Source organism: Thermobia domestica, chromosome 8, assembly GCF_964235325.1.
Source record: "Thermobia domestica chromosome 8, izTheDome1.hap1.1, whole genome shotgun sequence".
NCBI classification, from domain to species: Eukaryota; Metazoa; Arthropoda; class Insecta; order Zygentoma; family Lepismatidae; genus Thermobia; species Thermobia domestica.
In genome coordinates, this window is record NC_137461.1 from 293,677,918 (window position 1) to 293,696,978 (window position 19,061).

Sequence of the window (19,061 nt, forward strand, 5' to 3'; positions counted from 1 at the left end):
ACTGGAAAGCGAAAGCCATGAGAAATGTAAGTTAAGGAGTAATATGGAATACTTTTAGTGTTGCTCACGAGAGGGGACACTGCTCGCATCTCTTCTCGTCTCAATATCGAGACCACAAGAGATTTTTTATAACAAGCTCAGTTAGGCTCGGCTCAACTGAGCCGATGGCTCGAGCCGGCTTGCTTGGGGTGAACCATCGGCTAGAGCTGGCTTGGTTGAGATGAGCCATTTGCTCGGTTCGGCTCATCTGGGCCGAAGGCTCTAGCCGACTCGGTTGGGTGAACTGTTGACTCGGCTCACTTCTCGGTTCGGGTCGATAGTAAATGAGCTGTGAGCCGAGCTGCTCAAGTCATTGACAATTCTAAACCTGGGCCGAGCAGTTTTGAAGATATTTGGCCAGTGCCCTATAACTTTTAACAATGTTTGGCTCGAGCCCGAATACTCAACCTAGACCCTCAACCCAAATTCAGAAGCTCTTGAACAGTGTCCTTGACTCCTAGACCTCACGACTACCGAGGTTGGCAATCAAATATATTTTTAGTATTCAAATACAAACCGCCTACCTTTCATGTTTAAACACAGTGATGTTATAATAATAATAATAATAATAATAATAATTATTATTATTATTATTATTAATAATAATAATAATAATAATAATAATACTAATAATAATAATAGCATCATTGATAACCTATATTGTTTATGCAAGATACTTGAAGAGAGTACTCGAAACTACACACCAGATTTGGCTCCATTCCACTTGAAACTCGACCCGAATTCCAGTCGAGTTGGAGGAAATTTTTCGAGCCGAGTTGTCGAGTCAAGCTCAAAGGTGTCTGTTTCTAGTCGAATCGAGTTTCAAAGAAAACTCGCCCATCCTAGAGTGACCAGATTCTAACAAACGAAAAGTAGGACATAAGTATAATAGTATATGGTAGTTTACTGCGTCGGCAATACGCATATCCTTATTTCATTTAATGTTAACATTAAGTTAATCAACATTTTTTAAAAAAGAAGAAGCACTGAACTAAAGTATTCCAAGAATTCAACACAACTCCAAATGCTTTGATGAATGACAAAATGGTTTATTTTTATGAACATACAGTGAAACTTCGTGTTGGGCTAAAAAAAAAAAAAAAAAATGATTTTCGAAGCGTGGTATTATTTTAAGAAATGTGAGAAAATTTAGACCGGCACAAGGGAACTTCTACAGGTACTTAACTTGATCATCACAACATAAGTTGAAAAATAAACATTTCCTACCTTACCGATATCTCAACAAGCCCTTCTCAGTAAAAGCAATGTATTTAAAAAAAAAATTGTTTGTTGATTGTTCTCCATCCCTAGTCTTTTGAGGAGTGTTAAAAAACACAGCGGTTCATCATTCAGGAAATGAGTGCATTTGATTCGAAATGTTGTGAATAAAGAATGAAACATTAAGATATTGCAAATAAATTAACTCTGGACATTTCTCAGAACATTTAAAAGAAGAATATTTCTCGATTTTCTAGGCGTCTTCGCAGCACGTAGGGCAGCTCTTTGAAAAACAGTACTGTACTGCGAAAATTAGTACGTCTGATCACCGTAGCCCATTCCTATGAGTAACGCAGTATGGCATTTTAGTCAATGTTACATTATATGAAAATATTCATATAGCTGTCAAGTAAAAATTTATATAAAGCAACTAGCAGCGTTCACCCCGCTTCGCTGCGGTCACCCCGGAACGCAATAAACTTTGTTACTTAGATAATTTTTACTTTTTCGCTTTCAAGTGATATGATAAAAACCATAGAAGATTGCAGTAAATGTTAACATTATATCGCCTGTCATTTATGTTAACCCGCCCCGCTTCGCTGCGGTCACCCCGGAACGCAATAAACGTTGTTACTTAGATAATTTTTACTTTTTCGCTTTCAAGTGATATGATAAAAACCATAGTAGATTGCAGTAAATGTTAACATTATATCGCCTGTCATTTATGTTAACCCGCCGAGTGACACGGTCATGCGGGTTGCATATAAATACGTTTATTTTTACCTATGATGAACTAACAAAGGATTTGTACGTTATGGACACTTGAATGGTCAATTATCTCAAGACACTGGTAATTGAAAATTAAAGTGATATGATAAAAACCATCTAGGGTCCAAATCCTAATAACCCCCCAAAAATGAAAGAAATTGGTTCAGCCGTATTAGCGTGATGAGGGAACAAAGGATTTGTGCGTTCTCTTTTATATATAAGATTTAGAACGTGCAATAATAATAACAATAATAATAAAATAGCGGTAGTAATAGTAGTACGGAAAATTGAAGTAATAAGATTTTTCCACATATTCAAAGTTTCAGACGTAAAAGTAACGCGTTAGTAACGCGTTACTTTCGAAGTAAAGTAACAGTTACTTTTTTGGGGCAAGTAACGCGTTAGTAACGCGTTACATTTTAAGAGAAAGTAAAGTAACTTGTAACGCGTTACATTTTTACAAGTAACTTACCCAACACTGGTTATAGTTGGGCATATGTCTTCAGTTATCGCGACTCCCACTGCCTAGTTATCTTGACCGAAATCCCCACTTCTTTAATTCAAGAGGGTTTGCAATAATCCTCACGACACTGGATGAAGAAATTTCTACTTGATTTCAGAGGTCTCATGGGAGCTGCCAATATGGTTAGGGGCCTTATCTCATCTGTAATAATAATAATTCTGTCTCGTCTTGTGTTGTCACGTGGGCAAGTGTAGCCACTAGCAGACATTAAAATTATTTGACAGCAACTTCATTGATATTTTGTGATTGAAGAATATAAAATGTTTTAAAAAATGAAAGCTTTTAAGTTTTACGTCCCACAGTTACGCTGACTAGGCTAAAGAAGACGGTGCTAAGAAATGAATGAAATGGTGGAATGAATAAAGCGGGTGGAAAGAAGAAAATCTCTAGAAAAGCCACGCATACGGTGTTTGTCCACCACAAAGTTCATTTGACACGAGCAGGGATCGAACCAAGACCCATACACCAGAAATGAATGCTCTACCACTGAGCCACCGCGAATAAAGTGTGAAAAGAAGAGAACAATATTATACTACAGTAGTTTTGCAATCCCTTAGCGCGGAATACCGCCTTTGATTCTCGCAGGAACATTATGTTATTTCGGATTTTATGTTAAAGGTCTTCCTTCCCTAGGTTTCTAGGTTTTCCATTTAAAAATAATACATTTAATTGAATAAAGAATATGAAAACTTTGGAAAGTAATCAGGTAATGCCTAGAGAACGGTATTAATAAACTAATAAATGTGTTCGTGTTTTTCTTGAAGCAACTTGAGTAGCATACTCACTAATACTTGTGTAGCGTACTCACTAATGCTCTCGCCTTTGGTGTGAGTGGTCCTGGTGGGGACTCTCGGTCGGAAACAAAGATGTTATAAAATAGAGCATCTGCCCATACGTATCTTCATCATATGAACTCAATGAAGTCAAAAAAAAAAAAAAAAAGGAGCATCGTCTGAGTCGGCATGTCTGATTGGCTACTCTCGTTTCCGCCATGTTTGTTAGCTCGAAACATTGCGGTCTTATTGGCGCGGAGTGGGCAGAGTAGGTGTGGCGAAGCTGTGACGTATGGCTTCACGATTTTGTTGTATGGCCAGATCCTCTATTTTACAACATCCTTGGTTGGAAAGGTGTAAAATCCTTTTCAGGCCAGTCATTCATCCTGGGTTTTCCTCAGTCCCACTGGGATGGTACCTGACATAAAAGACCCCCGCCGCTTCCTTCTGTCACAATTCCTTTTGATCAAGGATCGTCATCCCTAACACGTGACGGGCTAAAATGGTCAGAAACGCCGAAAGCCCAGAAATAATTTAATTCGTAACTGAAGACTAGGAATATCGGAAAACGAGCATTAGGAAGACCTAGGCGCAGATGGGAGGACAATATTACGATGGATCTCGCACAAATAGGAATACAAAGGAGAAACTAGATCCAGTTGGCTAAAGACAGATGTGAACGCGGCATTGAACCTGCAGGTTCCATGGGCCACAGAGTTACTTGGTTAGGTACTGAACCTCCGGGTTCCATAGGCCATAGTTATTTAGTTAGGCATTGAACGTGAGTTCCATAGGCCATAGTTAGTTAGTTAGGCATTGAACCTCCGGGTTCCATAGGTCATAAAGTTAGTTAGTTAGGCATTGAATCTCCGGGTTCAATTGGCCATAGAGTTATTTAGTTAGGCATTGAACCTCCGGATTCCATAGGTCATAAAGTGTTAGGTATTAGGCATAGGTCATAAAGGGTTAGTTAGTTAGGTATTGAACCTCCAGGTTTAATAGGCCATAGTTCGTTAGTTAGGCATTGAACCTCCGGGTTCCATAGGCCATAGAGTTAGTTAGGCACTGAAGCACCAGGTTCCATAGGCCACACAGTTAATTAGTTACGCTAGGAATACAGAGGCGCAGTTTGTGACATTACACTTGTTCGGTACTCAAATTTCTTCATTACATGAAAGGTCCTGAAAACAATTTGTAATTCATTTAACATGATTTTATAGATGTTATACGGATGGATCACTTTTATTGAATCATTTGTTTTAAAAGACACCTGACGGACACAACTATATCCAGCACAAACTTAGATATCCTAGATGCTTTCGCATGAAAGGTAAGAAATCTACCATCTTCTCTCTTTCCTGCACTTGTGATTACCACGAGACCAATTAAGGAATGCCGGGGACAGTTGAAAAACTCCCATTCATTAGAGGAACTAGAACTGCGTAATGCATCAGATCGCTCGACTACACCAGACTGGGACCACTGAGCCAATGCAAGGCCATTGTTTAGGGCCTACTTAGCGTCGAGGTGTAGAAATCTCTATACTATTATAGTGCCGCAAATTCTAAAGTCATTACTTGAAAATAGAAATTAAAATTAAGAATAAACAGACTACATTATTCGTAATACTATAACTTGTAAAAATTGACGTTGCGCTCTGAGTTATGAAATTTAAATATACGAAGCAAAATGTCTTCGAGGAGCGTTAATATTGCAAAAGAAAGAGATCTGGATGCAATCTTATTTTCATCTTATGTTTATATCCTATAGCTAAGTGAAATCAATTCAATTTCGAGATCGAACTCAGGACCATACGCATAAAATACAAAAGTAGTTCCAAAACAACTGAGAAAATCCATATCGACGTTTGGAAACACTGCGTAAAACCTTGAGACGTTTACCACTGTATAGACTACCTATTCTAGTAGCGATAGAAACAGAGAAGGGATAGTCATAGCGCATTGCTTGATTGTTAGGTAAAGTTAAATAAGGGTATTTCTGTACCGCTACAACGGTTTAGGGATTGTTTCAGGAAGAAATAGATATGAAGGAAGAGCATATGTATGCCATTAAATTTTATGGTTCACTGTAGACTAAACTTTCCGCCTTCTACAGAAAGAACTACACACGAAAGCAGAAAACAACACTTTAAAATCGCCTTCAACACCTAAGGAAAAAAATCAAAATGACGAATAAATCATATTGATTGCATTGTTTGACTGTTGAGGTCAGATTTATTAACACATTGTTTCCCCAAACACAGCAGAGATAGCTTATAATTACTGGGGACATTGAGGAAGCGTCTGGCATGAAAACGATGGGAGTATAAATTAAAATCAACTGGTTGTTGCACCATATTCCAGAACAAATATGGTCAATGTAGTTATTTCTTACCTACGGGAGGTGTGTCACACCCTTCATATAGCCCAGATTTGTACCCACATGACTTTTGTCTATTTGTTGCCAGTTTAGAAAAGGAGTTCACGTGAAACAAAAATTGAGACTGAACAAAAAGTCATATCTGCTTCTGAGAGGTTTTTAGACAGCATTCCACAAAAAGAATTCCAAAAGACATTTGAAAAATGAAAAGAATGCTGGGACAATTGCATTCCACTCAATGGACAGTGCTTGCAGAAAGGTGACAACTTCCTTGACGATTAATATTACATATTGTTTTTCTTTCAACATTTTCTGGGTTGCTTTGGGACACTGCTTGTACTCACTTTGCAGGGACAATTTTATTGACAGAATGGAACATGGAATTTGTCGATAGTAAATTAAAATCACATCTGGATCACGCATTTAAATTTAAATTGAGAGATTTTTTTTTTCATCCAAAACTCTCACACTTATATGGAAGCGCTATATCTGTTTGAAAGTTACTGTAATGTTCTTTTATCTTTTAATTATTAAACTTATCTTTAAATGTATCTTTTAATTACTAAACAAAAGGACTTCGTCGCAATTTTTAGAAAGAGGCAGTAACAAGTTTTAACCACATACCAACGCCAAGACATGGCGTTATTGTCAATAGGTCCTCCGAGAAAGATTTATATATTAATAGAATTAAGAATATTATTACGGCCAAAATAGCTTAAGAACGTGACTGTCACTTACCTTCTTCTCGACTGCAGGTCCATTCTCCAAGGCGTACATGATGGCTTGTGATACTTGAGTTCCAAGGTTTGAAATGACGTCATCAACACTGAGATGTCCTGGTCCCCTGAGGGACGTGACTAGCCGCTTTGTGGCCTCCACATAGCCTTTCCAAGGAACGTCCAACTCAGCCACCGGAGCTAAACACCCACGAACGACGTTGAGGCAGTACGCGGAACACGGTTTCACATGCGCAAGGCCTTGACACTTGGCACAGTACGACATTCGCAGCAGCGCTGTGTGGCATTCATTTGTATTCTCAAAATGATCGGTTGTGTTGAGAACTTCGATGCCCAGCTGCACCGTCTGAAAGAGAACGCGAGTAGCACCAAACGTCCTGAGAATGCTCTCGGAAAGCTTCTTGGGGACGTCGCCGAACGGTTGGATCTCGCTTTGAGTGGCCCGCAGACAGTCTTTGTAGTCGTCCGTGAAGTCCTTCAGCCGGGGGTTCAGAGTGTGGTGGTACACATAGGGGAAGAGGCCACTGAAGAACGTGGAGACAGAATCCTCCAGGTTAATTTCCGACTCCTTTCCCTGGAGAAACTGGACAAGATCTGCATAGAGAGCGGCGATAGGTTCTCGTGCCAATCCAACCATCCTCGTGTAGACCTCCCCAAAGAGAGAAATCGTGTTGTTCTCCGAGTGTCGAGTTAGATGCACCAAGTAATCTGAAAACAAAAGAAATTTCAACAAAATTAGCATAAATTATCAGCGTTACAATCGACAGATGAAAGTTAACAAAGCATAAGCCATTCTTATATACTAGGAGTAGTGAAAAGGAAATTTTTAAAAGAGCACTAAAAATTAGATACACGGATTGTCCTGAAAATTTACAACACTGACAAACGTAGTTTAGATGGCACCACAAACGAAATGCTACGTGAGGACGGTCTCAATCTGTGACACGCTTTCGAAACATCCTCCATTCCAGACGTCTCTCTTCGTGGCCGAGTGGCTAACGCGCATGGTCCCGGGTTTGATTCCTGGTGGAGTTACTTGCTAGGATTGTGCGGTATTTCAATATATTGTTTAATCTTTATCGATACTAGTATTGCCTATGAGATGAGATCAGAGCTGAGGTTTTCTGATTTCGTCTATTTTTTTTTTCTTCTTTGCAGAAGTCTCGTCTCATCTGCAAGGATCCTTTTTCGTCCCATCTCGTAATTTTTTGCCGAATTGTCGTTCCGTTTTATAAAGAGTATGGGCAACAAAGCATTAACCTGGAGCCCCGATTTCATCTCCCCATGAATTTGCGCGAACTTCAGTGCAAGTGATAGCTTTCGATGCGTAGAATACTCCTATGAAGGAACCAGAGTGGTCAGATGCAGTTTCTGCGATATCACGTAGCAAAAGTGTGGGATGCCTCGAGATGGCGCCAGTATCGAGGCGCAGCTGCAAGATCGCCTCTTCACGCCCCCGAGAGTATTTGTATAAAGTGTAAGGCTAACATGTTATAGTGGTCACCAGTGGCGTATTTACGATTTTGTTTCGGGAGGGGCTTTGCTAACTTTCGGGGGGGGGGGGCTTTTCCTGAAAATGTGAAAATTCTGCAAGATATTTCATATACTTTACTATAGTAAGATTTCGGGGGGGGGGCTTAAGCCCGGAAGACACTTCCCTAAATACGCCACTGGTGGTCACAGACAACTCTGTTTTGTAGCTCGTTGTTTCTATCTTTTCTTCTGTAGGATGTTCACACGTGGCCACCATTATTTGGTACTTCCGTATGGCCACAACCGTGAGTTTGTTGTGATCGGCCCATTGTCGAACGTTCCTCTTCGCATTGAAAATGCTTTTGATGATGAGGATGTTTCTGATTGAGTTTCATAAACTAAAGTGCCACGTTGATCCTAACCTTGATGCTGGCGCCATCTCATGGCATCCCACACCTTTGGAACGCAATATCTCAGGAACGGTGCATCTGAATACTCTGGTTCCTTCACAGGCGTCTTCTACGCATCGGAAACTATCGATTGCAACCACGTTCGGGCAAATTGATGGGGAGATGAATTTGGGGCTAAACTTCGTTGCATTCTTTATGTACAAAATTTACGTCCTATTGATTTCACCATCTACTGACATAAATTGATAATAAAGTATACCTTTTTATTAAGCTTTTCATTATGATACCAGTAGGACGATAGTATACTGTAAAGGTAATGAGATATAAAGTAATCCAAAATCATCATAAAGGCTGTGTCGAACACCCGGAATGCGTTGAGATTTCCCTATAATAACATGGCATATTCCTTTCCAAAATATTATGAAAACTATTTATTCTATACATTTCAAAATTTGTCCAAATGTTTGTTAGTATTAATATTGCATGTTCAAGAAGTTTTACTTTTTCTTGCTACGGTATTTTTTGTTTAACTATTATGTGAAGGACTACAGGAGATGATAGGCAAAACAGTTGACACTGGGAAACTATATGAAATGGAAATCAACATCGAAAAATCGAAAGTCATGAAAGAAATATCCCGTGGAAAGCGTCCTTACTAGTCAGAGTAGAACAAAGGGAACTGGAAGAGGTCGATCATTTCGAGTATCTGGGAAGTATTTTGACGAGAGACGCTTTCTGTATCAAAGAGATCAGGTCAAGGATAGCCAAAGATATATTCAACAAAAGATCACTCTTAAGAGGGTTCTCGACGCCGAAATTAAATTGCCGCTAATTTTAAACATTTCCCTAAATATTTCATAAACATATAAAGAGGAGAAAAATTGCAAGTTGATGTTCTTTTAACAATGTGATTTTCCAAACGATAGCGTAGTTACAACTCCTCTGAATGTTTTGGTTATGTAAAAAGCTAGGTACGAATTGTTTTTTCGCGTTAAAAATTTGATTTCCTAACTTCCAAACAACGGAAAACATTCAGAGAAGTTGTAACTACGCTATCATTTGTAAAATCATATTGTTAAAAGAACAACTACTTCCAACTTTTCTCTGCTTTATACGTTTCTGAGATATTTACGAAAAAGTTTAAAATTTGCGGGCAATTTAATTTCGGCGTCGAGAGCCCTCTTAAGTAGCAGGTTTAGTATTGAACTAAGGAAGAAATTGGTCAAGTGCTATATATGGAATATTGGACTGTATGGTAGGAGACTTGGACATTACGGAAGTTATAGAAGATAAATATTTGGAGATCTTCGAAATGTGGTGTTGGAGGAAAATGGAGAAGACAAAATGGACAGGGAGAGCAACAAACGAAGATGTTTAAAAACGGATAGGAGAGAAGAGGACGCTTTAAACCTGCATCCTTCGTAAGGAAGATCAATTGGATTGGACACATCTTGCGAACAAATTCTCTTCTTCACACCGCCATAGAAGGAAAAGTGGAAGGAAAGCGAGGAATAGGAAGAAGAACACAAGTGATCAATGATTCGAAATATAGAAAGTATTGAGAGTTAAAACAGGAAGCTGAAGAACGATAAACGTGGAAGAAACATTTCCAAGCCCAAGCCTAAACTGAAAAAAAAAATCCCTCATTAGTTCCAGAATCTGCCAAAAGGCAGAATTATTATTATTATTATTATTATTATTATTATTATTATTATTATTATTAGTAGTAGTAGTAGTAGTAGTAGTAGTAGTAGTAGTAGTAGTAGTAGTAGTAGTAGTAGTAGTAGTAGTAGTAGTAGTAGTAGTAGTAGTAGTAGTAGTAGTAGTAGTAGTAGTAGTAGTAGTAGTATGGTCGGGAGGTGCAGCATACATTAATCGGTAGACACAATATCGAACTAAACAAAACGAACGATTCAAGGCTGAATTCTTATGCTTACTTTTTGAGAAAAACAACTTTATAACGAAAAATTAATATATAGTTGTTTTACTAATCATAATTGATTGGTTTTCTTCTGCTGCGCCATGCTGGACAGATTGATTACATATTTGTCTGTCTTTCTTATGCTGGAACAGATCGATTTATTTATTTATGAAATGAACACGGAATAAATAAATAAATAAATAAACAAATAAATTGCACTGTTAATTAGCAGGTTGTATCTATTGTTGTCTTCTAACGGCGACACACACATATGCTCCTAACGATAACGCTCATACTACTAGCTATAAGAATACATGTATTCTGGTAACACTTGCTGTACTTCGGTTAAATAATTGAAAAGAATTACTGTGATTAAGAAAAGACGTGGAACCAAAGACGCTTCACGCCTATTATCTCGATAGGAAGCAACATCGATTGAGCTTCCCCGACCCTAAGCAGTGTACGTGTCAACCACTAGAGGGCATTTAATACCCATTTCCTGTTCTTCTGTCTGTTTCCGGTCCACGGAATCCTCAAGATGCAACACAAGAGAGAGAGAGAGAGAGAGAGAGAGAGATTCTCCTCTGGCCAAGGAAATGATGATCATCTGGTGCAGACAACATGGTCTTCACTGGAGACACACATCATCCGTCTCCTGCTGTCGTATAGCCACAGAGAAAACGACATTTTAAAAATTAAATGGTCCTGCGAAATAAATGCTGAGTTTAATATAGTATCTTATAGTAAGAGGCGTACGCAGAGGGTGGGTCCTAGGGGTCCGGACCCCCCGAACTTTTTTTGTAAATGTAGTCTACTTTTAGGGGCAATTTTAGAAATTTTGATATAATTTAGCCTGAAAAGTTGAGTTGAGTTGATTCTGAGTTTAGCGTCCCTTTCAACAGCGAGACTATGTGAGACGTGGACCTATTGATTAACATGGAATTCATAACAAATGTGTAACAAATGCTTTCATATTTACGATTAGGATTAGGAATTAGACTTCTGGACTTTCGGCATCAATGTCCATGTCACGTATAAGGGATGACGTCCCTCGGCGAACACACTATTCGAGGAAAGGGAAGGAAGCGGTGTGGAATTTAGATGTTAGATACCATCCTGGTATTTTCCTGGTATGAATGAGGAAAATCCCCTCAGGATGGCTGGCCGGAAAAGCTTTTATACTTTTTCGACCTAGTATCCCCACCAGGAATCGAACTCGGGACCGCTCGCGTCAAAGACTCATATTTAGAAAGAACACTTTTGGTTTGGTTTAGTGGGTAAAAAGTATGGATGGCCACAAAGTTCCGCTTCTGGAACCGGTTCCGGACCTGGATCCGAAAACCCGGTTCCAGAACCGGATCTTGGGGACCGGTTCCAGACATGGATCCGAAGAACCGGTTCTAGACCTGGATCCGAAAAACCGGTCCCAGAACCGGATCCGTTCAGACCCGAAAACCGGTTCCACCAGGAACCGGTTCTGGGCATCCTTAGTAAAAAAGCGCAGCTCCTCTAGAAAATTTGCTCGCTACACCGCTGAGTAAGCCCTTATTGCAAAATGGCCAATTGTGCACTAACCAATTAGCCGGCGATGGTTCGAAGGCCATGTTAATAATATAGTAGTTCCGTCTTTATAACTTCGTCTTCGTCTTGTGCACAAAATATACACAACATATGTCCTGTAGCGCTGATCCAATCCACACAAATGTGCACCGTTACGGTGTTTAGATATACAAAACGGTACACATTCGAAATAACAGCAGACAGCTACAAAGTTTTAATGGACGATATGATTTTTTTATTAAAAAAAATAAACATCCATTGCTCAACACACCGATAAAATGAATCCATGTAAATTGATTTTTTTAAAAAAATATGTATGTACTTCTATATATATCTATGAGTATTGTTGAACGCTTGAAAAGGTCACGGAGTATAACCAATTCATTATCGCAACATCTGCTCCACCGGCAATAAATTTCCACCGACACGGCGCTCAAACAGGAAAAACAAAATTCCTGCCACCTGGAAATATAGAGCACACTAAACACCCGAAAAAAAAAAAAAACTCTTTAATTAGGTAGATCAGACAGACTCATAAATTGCATAATATTAACACTCATTTATTTGAAAACCACCATATTTTTTGGATGCTACAACATAAAATTTAATAAGCACTGAAGATTAAAGATAATCCAGTTTTATTGTCTCTCTCTCTGGGTAATTATCATGTCATTGAATGCTACCAATTAGTGTAACATTTATCGCCATATCATTTAAATAACAGAGACCGCTCGCTTCTCTGTCACAGCACCAAGGAAACATATATACACAGTGCTGCCATCAGCGGAAAGAAATAGAAACAGATTTAATAGAAATTTCATGCTTTCTTCCTGAGATTTGACCTCCACGTCCACGATTTGAGACAATTATGATCCACTGATAGCAGTTATTGCAACTCACTATTCCATTATTGATGTTTATGTGCTCGGATAATGGACATAAATTAAAAACACAAACTCAATTATATTTTCTTCTGATTTATTTTGTAACAAGAAAAGAATGGGATTTGTAGACGCTGATGAATGGGATTTTTTTTTTTTTTAAAGAAACTCCGGGAGGTGATTAACTGTTTGCTTTACCTGTATACAGGGGCGGCTCTACCATATGTGGAACATGTATGTCCCTTTCCATGGCGCGGCTAGTCTCGAGAGGCGACAAAATCTGTCATAACTATATTATTTTAAATAAATAGTTCTTGTTGGAAATAAACTTCATAATGATGGTACTTAAATTTACTAAGCTGACCTTCTAGCTAAATACTACATTCATAAATCATGTTTAGGTCCCATTAGTTTAGGTCACGTGGGCAATGCAAAAGCAAATAGTCAAACAAAAAATATTTTAAGTTTTACGTTCCATGGTTATGCCGGCTAGGCTAATGGAGACGGTGATGATGAGAGATGAATGAAATGGTGGAATGAAGAACGTGGGAGAAAACGGAAGGACGCCGAGAAAACACACACATACGGTATTTGTCCACCACAAAGCTCATTTGGCGCGAGCTGGGATCGAACCAAGGACCCCATGCACAGAGGTAATGCTCTACCATTGAGCCACCGCGGCCACCTAATAGTCAAACAAATCCCAGCATGAATTGATTATCGTCAAACACAAGAGCTCAATTCTCGAACAGTAGCGAATACCTGTTCCATTTAGTTAGTTATCACAGTTTTGATATGAAAACTAGTCTTGTCACAAGTTCCTTATCATTGAAGGTAGAAACAAGTTTTTTTATATTTTTTTTAACAAAGTAGAGGGAAAATTAAGAATAAAGATAAAATAGCTAGTTGTAATAGAATTGCAGACTGGTATATTGAGATTGAAGCTCGATATGGAATTTAAAAAAAAAAATACTCTGTATGTGTGTTTGTTTTATCTTCCATTCACACAATAGATTATTTAAAGGAAGAAAAACAGACACGACGAAACTATATTTGTAGTCTTTAGGCATTTCTGAGTGCGAGTGATTTTTCTTTCCCTCCCCTTCGTTGTTCACGATGAGGTAGCAAACTTAAAATCGTAGCTTTTGCTCAGAAAGAGGGAGCATATGATGCGAGCCTTGCCTGTACACATCTGAATAAATATTATATCCTCAACTAACGAAAAGTGTCCGTTCTTCGTACAGGAAAATTAAGTTAATGAATATAAAACCGAAACTCTAAATGTTCTAGAAATTTCTTAATTTTCTTCCTTTAAAAACAAAATTTACGAAAACGCTTAAACACATGTCCGCTCACTTCTAACGAAGTAAACCCTAATATTCGGTATTTTTTGAATTAAGAATGGGAAATTTGACTATTATACAAATTGCCCTCTTTCCTCCTTTAAGGGCAGAATTTCCGAAAACGCTGAAACATGTCTTCAACAGGTCCGGATTATAGGGTGCTTAGGAGGACTGCACACTTTGGCCACCAGCAGGACGGGAGCCTCCACTCTAATCAAAATCTCGACTGGCTGTCCAAAAAGAATCATACAAGGTATAATCTTCATTATTTTTTATTTGTTACATTTATAAAATAGGGTAATATTTTATATGTGCATTTGAAAAATTCCTTTAGGTATAAGAATCTAGGTACAAGAATTATCTAGAAAAAATAGTTAGAGAGCTTTGAAATGTGGTGTTAGAGGAAGATAGAGAAGATAAAATGGACAGAGAGAGCAACAAACGAAGATGTTTTAAAACGGATAGGAGAGAAGAGGACACTTCTAGCCACCATCCTTGGATTGGACACATCTTGCGAAGAAGTTGTCTTCTTCACATCGCCATAGAAGAAAAGATGGAAGGGAAGCGAGGAATAGGAAAAAGAACACAGCTGATTGATGATTTGAAAGATAGGAGAAAATATTGGTAGTTAAAAGAGGAAGGTGAAGATCGACAAAAGTGGAAGAAACATTTCCAGCCCAAATCTAATATTGAAAAAAAAATCTCATTAGTCCCAGAACCTGCCAAAAGGCAGAATACTTATAATAATAATAATAATAATAATAATAATAATAATAATAATAATAATAATAATAATAATAATAATAATAATAATAATAATAATAATATCATCTAATGCATGGCATGGTTGATGTCGTAGAACTGCATGTATTCCATTAACTTTCTTTCCTATTATACTTTCAGAGAATTGATTTACGCGAAGGCAGCAGGGAGCACAAATTTTTCTAGCCCCGGGCCTCCAGATTGGATAACCCGGCCCTGGACTTCAGTAATCCTCAATGAAAAGTTTATATGGTGAGTATCGTCTCCCCAACTGCAGGAATTCGCAAGATACTCTAGCCTTGAAAAAATTTATATGGGCTCCCTCCGTCAGGATATGTATTTTACAAAAATCATTTCTCTTCTTCCTTGCTTTCGTGAGAAAAAATGTTCTATGTCCAAATTTTCCGTTTCTAGGTAAAATAAAAGTATTGTCTGCCGTTGGAGAGTGAGTCGCCTTTATTATTTTGTATTGTATTAGGAAAATGACAATGACTGAACTATTATCATTACTGTTGCCGAGAACGATGGCTCTGTGATAGATCGCTTATCTTTGGTGTGTGAGGACCCTGGTTCGATCCCCGCCAAAGTAAGTTAATGGTGGACAACCTTATGTCCGTGGGTTTTCTCGGCTCCCAGATTATCATTTCACCAATTCGTCCATTATCATTCAATTGCCTTAATCATTCATCTCCCTTAGGCTAATGGATATAACTGTGGGACGTTGAACTGAAAAATTTCATGTCATTTCATTTTAAACTATATTATTGAAGTACATTGTCAAGACCTAATAACTTAAGATGGATCACTAGGTGTTCTCGGTGCTATGCTAAATGCTGCTTGAATATTGCGGCGTTGCCAGGTAGTGTTGAGTGTTTACTGGTGTCAGATAATACAAAAAGTAATCATGGAATTCTGATTGGATACTTAGTGGAGAAATTAGTTTTCGACCCTTACTGCAATCCACAGCTAAGTTCCGCTTCTCGAACTGCACCGCTAGAATCCAGAAATTAAAGATACAAATTTGGCAAGAACGCATTATGGCGTTCTGCGCAAGTTTCTTCTCAAAATCTGTTTCCTTAAATGTAAATTAATATTTAAATAAAATGATAAAAATAACACGACAAATGGTCAAACAATATATCTATTTCGTAATAAGATCGTTACTTTAAAATACTTTACAGATACAAATAAACATTTCATAAAGTTGAGAACTTCTAATAAGATCTAATAGCAAGTGCCATCTTGTGTGCTCATTGTAGAACGAATCAAATATTTTTTATTTGTTACCTTTTTCGATATCAGAAGGTACAACCAAATGAATCAGTGTCTTGTGCTGTAATTGAAACATAGCTTTATCTTATAGTACAATATTTATAATATGTAACGTTTCATTGCACAGTAATTAAGGGAATGAGTTAAAATATGTATTGACTTCCGGGTGCTGATCCACCTTAAGAGTCTTCATCCCGGCGAAATTAAAATACCGCTAATTGTACAGTAATTATGTGATATCTTCAAATAGATAAAAGATAATTGAAATATGGAACAAGAGCACCCTAGACAATATTATTTTGCGTGCGGTACCGTTATCACAAGTCACCTAGTAGCTTTCCGTTTTCAGCTGTTTAGAAACGCGAAAATAAATGCCGATTTTCAAAATGGCTCGAAATCGAAAGCAGATAAGTGAGTCATGATAACGGTTTCTGATGTAAAATAATATTGTCTAGAGCGCTCTTGTCCCACATTTCGATTATCTTTTTATCTATTTGAAGATATTACATAATTACTGTAAAATTAGCGGTATTTTAATTTCGCCGGGATGAAAACTCTTGAAACGTAGATAAATGGTCTTCATCCTGTACGTATAATCATTTTATCAATTTAATGTTTCAGTGAAGTAGAGTTGTTTAAGAGATTCACTACGTTTCTCGATTTGACTCAATTCTCGCACCGAAAACGAGGCGAGAACTTATGTTTTTTCGTCTTGTCTGGAATTTAAAAAGGTCGTAGACGAGAATCGAAACTAAACAACAAATTTTTCGTCTCGTGGATAACACTGTGTATTTTTACAATAAGTATGGAAGTAAAAAAAAAATGTTTGTTACAATTATGAAACTCAAAATAATCTTTACAAATATATATTTTTTTCTATACTAGATCCTAATTACATTTATCGCTTACCTTTGCGATCTCCCTACGGGTCGGTCTCACGATTCGATTCCCGGTGAGGACACTCGGTCGAAAAAAAGTGTAAAACCTTTTAGAGGCAGTCATGCTGAATGAGGTTTTCCTGGGTTTTTTCTCATTTACACCAGACAAATGCCGGGAGATAATACCTAACATATAGGAGAACACCGAGCAAACCCATGCACACAATGTCTGTCCTCCAAAGTTTACTTGGCGCGAGCTGGGATCGAACCGGGGACTCCATACAAGAGGTGAATGCTCTACCACTGAGCCACCGCGGCCCTAAAGTATAGTAAGTTATGTCTGGGAAAATTGATAGTTTTTAACCTCTTATTTCTTTTCCCAAGCAACATTTGTCTACTACACTACAGTAGGAAGTCGAAAATCCGAACTAATTGGGACCACAGGTAGTTCGGATTTTCAAATTGTTCGGATTTTCGAAAATGACCCAAAAAATGCCATTTAGGTTTAAATATACTGTACGGTATGCTTTTATCGATACAGTGGTTATATAGTACATACAGTAGTTACAATACCGTACGTAAAGCTACTTACATTTAATGTTTCTGGAGAATCTGCTCGTACAATAAATTACACTGTTCACACTTAAAATTTAACTTTTATAGGCGTAAGGGAAAATAAAAGTAAAAATATGTACGACAATTACATATGAATGAGCTTTTGTAAATAAAAAAAAAACTTCACACAACGCCGATGGACAATCCTATTATTTGTTTATCGCTAGCGCTAAGAGAAAATGTAGAAAACTTCTAGGGACCGCGTTCGGATTTTTGACGTTTCGGATTATCGACGTCGTACTGTATTTTACCAGCTAAAAGCTTTTACGTCAATTACGGCTTAACTTTCCTTGCCGTCTACAATTTCTTGCACTTTCTGATAATTTCCGTAAAAGAAAAAGCAAAATAATATTTTTCAATATAGCGTACGTGAGTGAATTACAACTGATCATTTTTGTCTAACAAAAACTAATTAAAATATTACAATAAGAGAGTAATATTTTATAATTTAAAATACCAAACAAGTTGAACCTTTTGTAATTAATAAATTACAGCATTACATTAAAGTAACGAAAACCGCGTATGCATGGCGGAGTTATTATTATCTTAGTTTCCAGAAATTGCCTCTGACTGTCCATGCCACCAATCGCTTTGTGAGGGGACTAGATGTTTGTGATTAGCGAGCTGATGTAAATAGGGTAATGGGTTGGGATAGGGGGGTAGTTAATGTTGCGACAACATGGAATGCATCGTGTCATGGTAAACATATCGAGATGAGTTTGTAGCTGTCGATTCACCAATTTTATGGGCGTGTTTTAATGCAAAACTGAGTCGTTAAAGAAGCTGATATTCTAATTCGTTCAGCGGAGAATTGATTTTATCTAAGGGAAAAAAAGGTGTGACCACACTGTTCTTTAGCGATTCCCCAAATGAAGAGAGAAGCGCACATAGTATCTTAATCAATATTCACAACGTTATGCATCATATAACCGAGCGATTTTTTTAAATATAAGATTTTCAGGATCTCATCAACTGTCTAATACTGTATTAAAATGCTGTTTATATGTTTATGGTCAAGAAAAATGTATGTTTGTCTCTAGTTCTTTCGACCATGAGATTTTGAAAACCACAAATGCTAGAAACGTGCTGTTTCGCTGGTCGATTCCAAGTTTTGTGTAGATTGTCCAGTTCTAATTGAATATTAAAAAAAAACATGGCCATTATCTCTTTATTACATTTTTTAGGGATATATACTGGAAGTGCTGAAATTTTAAAAAAATATATATCCTACGAGTTATACATTCCAACACCACCCAGTTGTATACAGGGGTTGTATATCTCTTAGGCGTTTGTTTCATGGCCAAATGATAATAAAAAAACGAAGGATAACCATTTCTCCAGTCTAAGATGAATCTTTATTGTTTGGAGTGTTTTGCCCAATGAACACCATATACCACTGACATTATAATTTATTGGTGTAACGTGTAATGCATTTGCTTATTACACACTGCATACAAGAAGAAAGAAAACACTGATCATGCATGAATTAGAAACTCCAACCGGAAGTAG

At 37.7% G+C, this 19,061-nt stretch overlaps 1 protein-coding gene across 2 annotated transcripts in view; it reads right to left on the reverse strand.

The window, feature by feature from the left end:
• dally (division abnormally delayed protein) overlaps nucleotides 1-19,061 on the reverse strand; it is a 405,711-nt gene that overhangs the window by 304,738 nt on the left and 81,912 nt on the right. For both annotated transcript variants that reach the window (XM_081770004.1, XM_081770006.1), the window contains exon 3: nucleotides 6,439-7,145. In XM_081770004.1, the coding sequence (XP_081626130.1) occupies nucleotides 6,439-7,145 (707 nt within the window). The remainder of the gene's footprint in view (nucleotides 1-6,438; nucleotides 7,146-19,061) is intronic.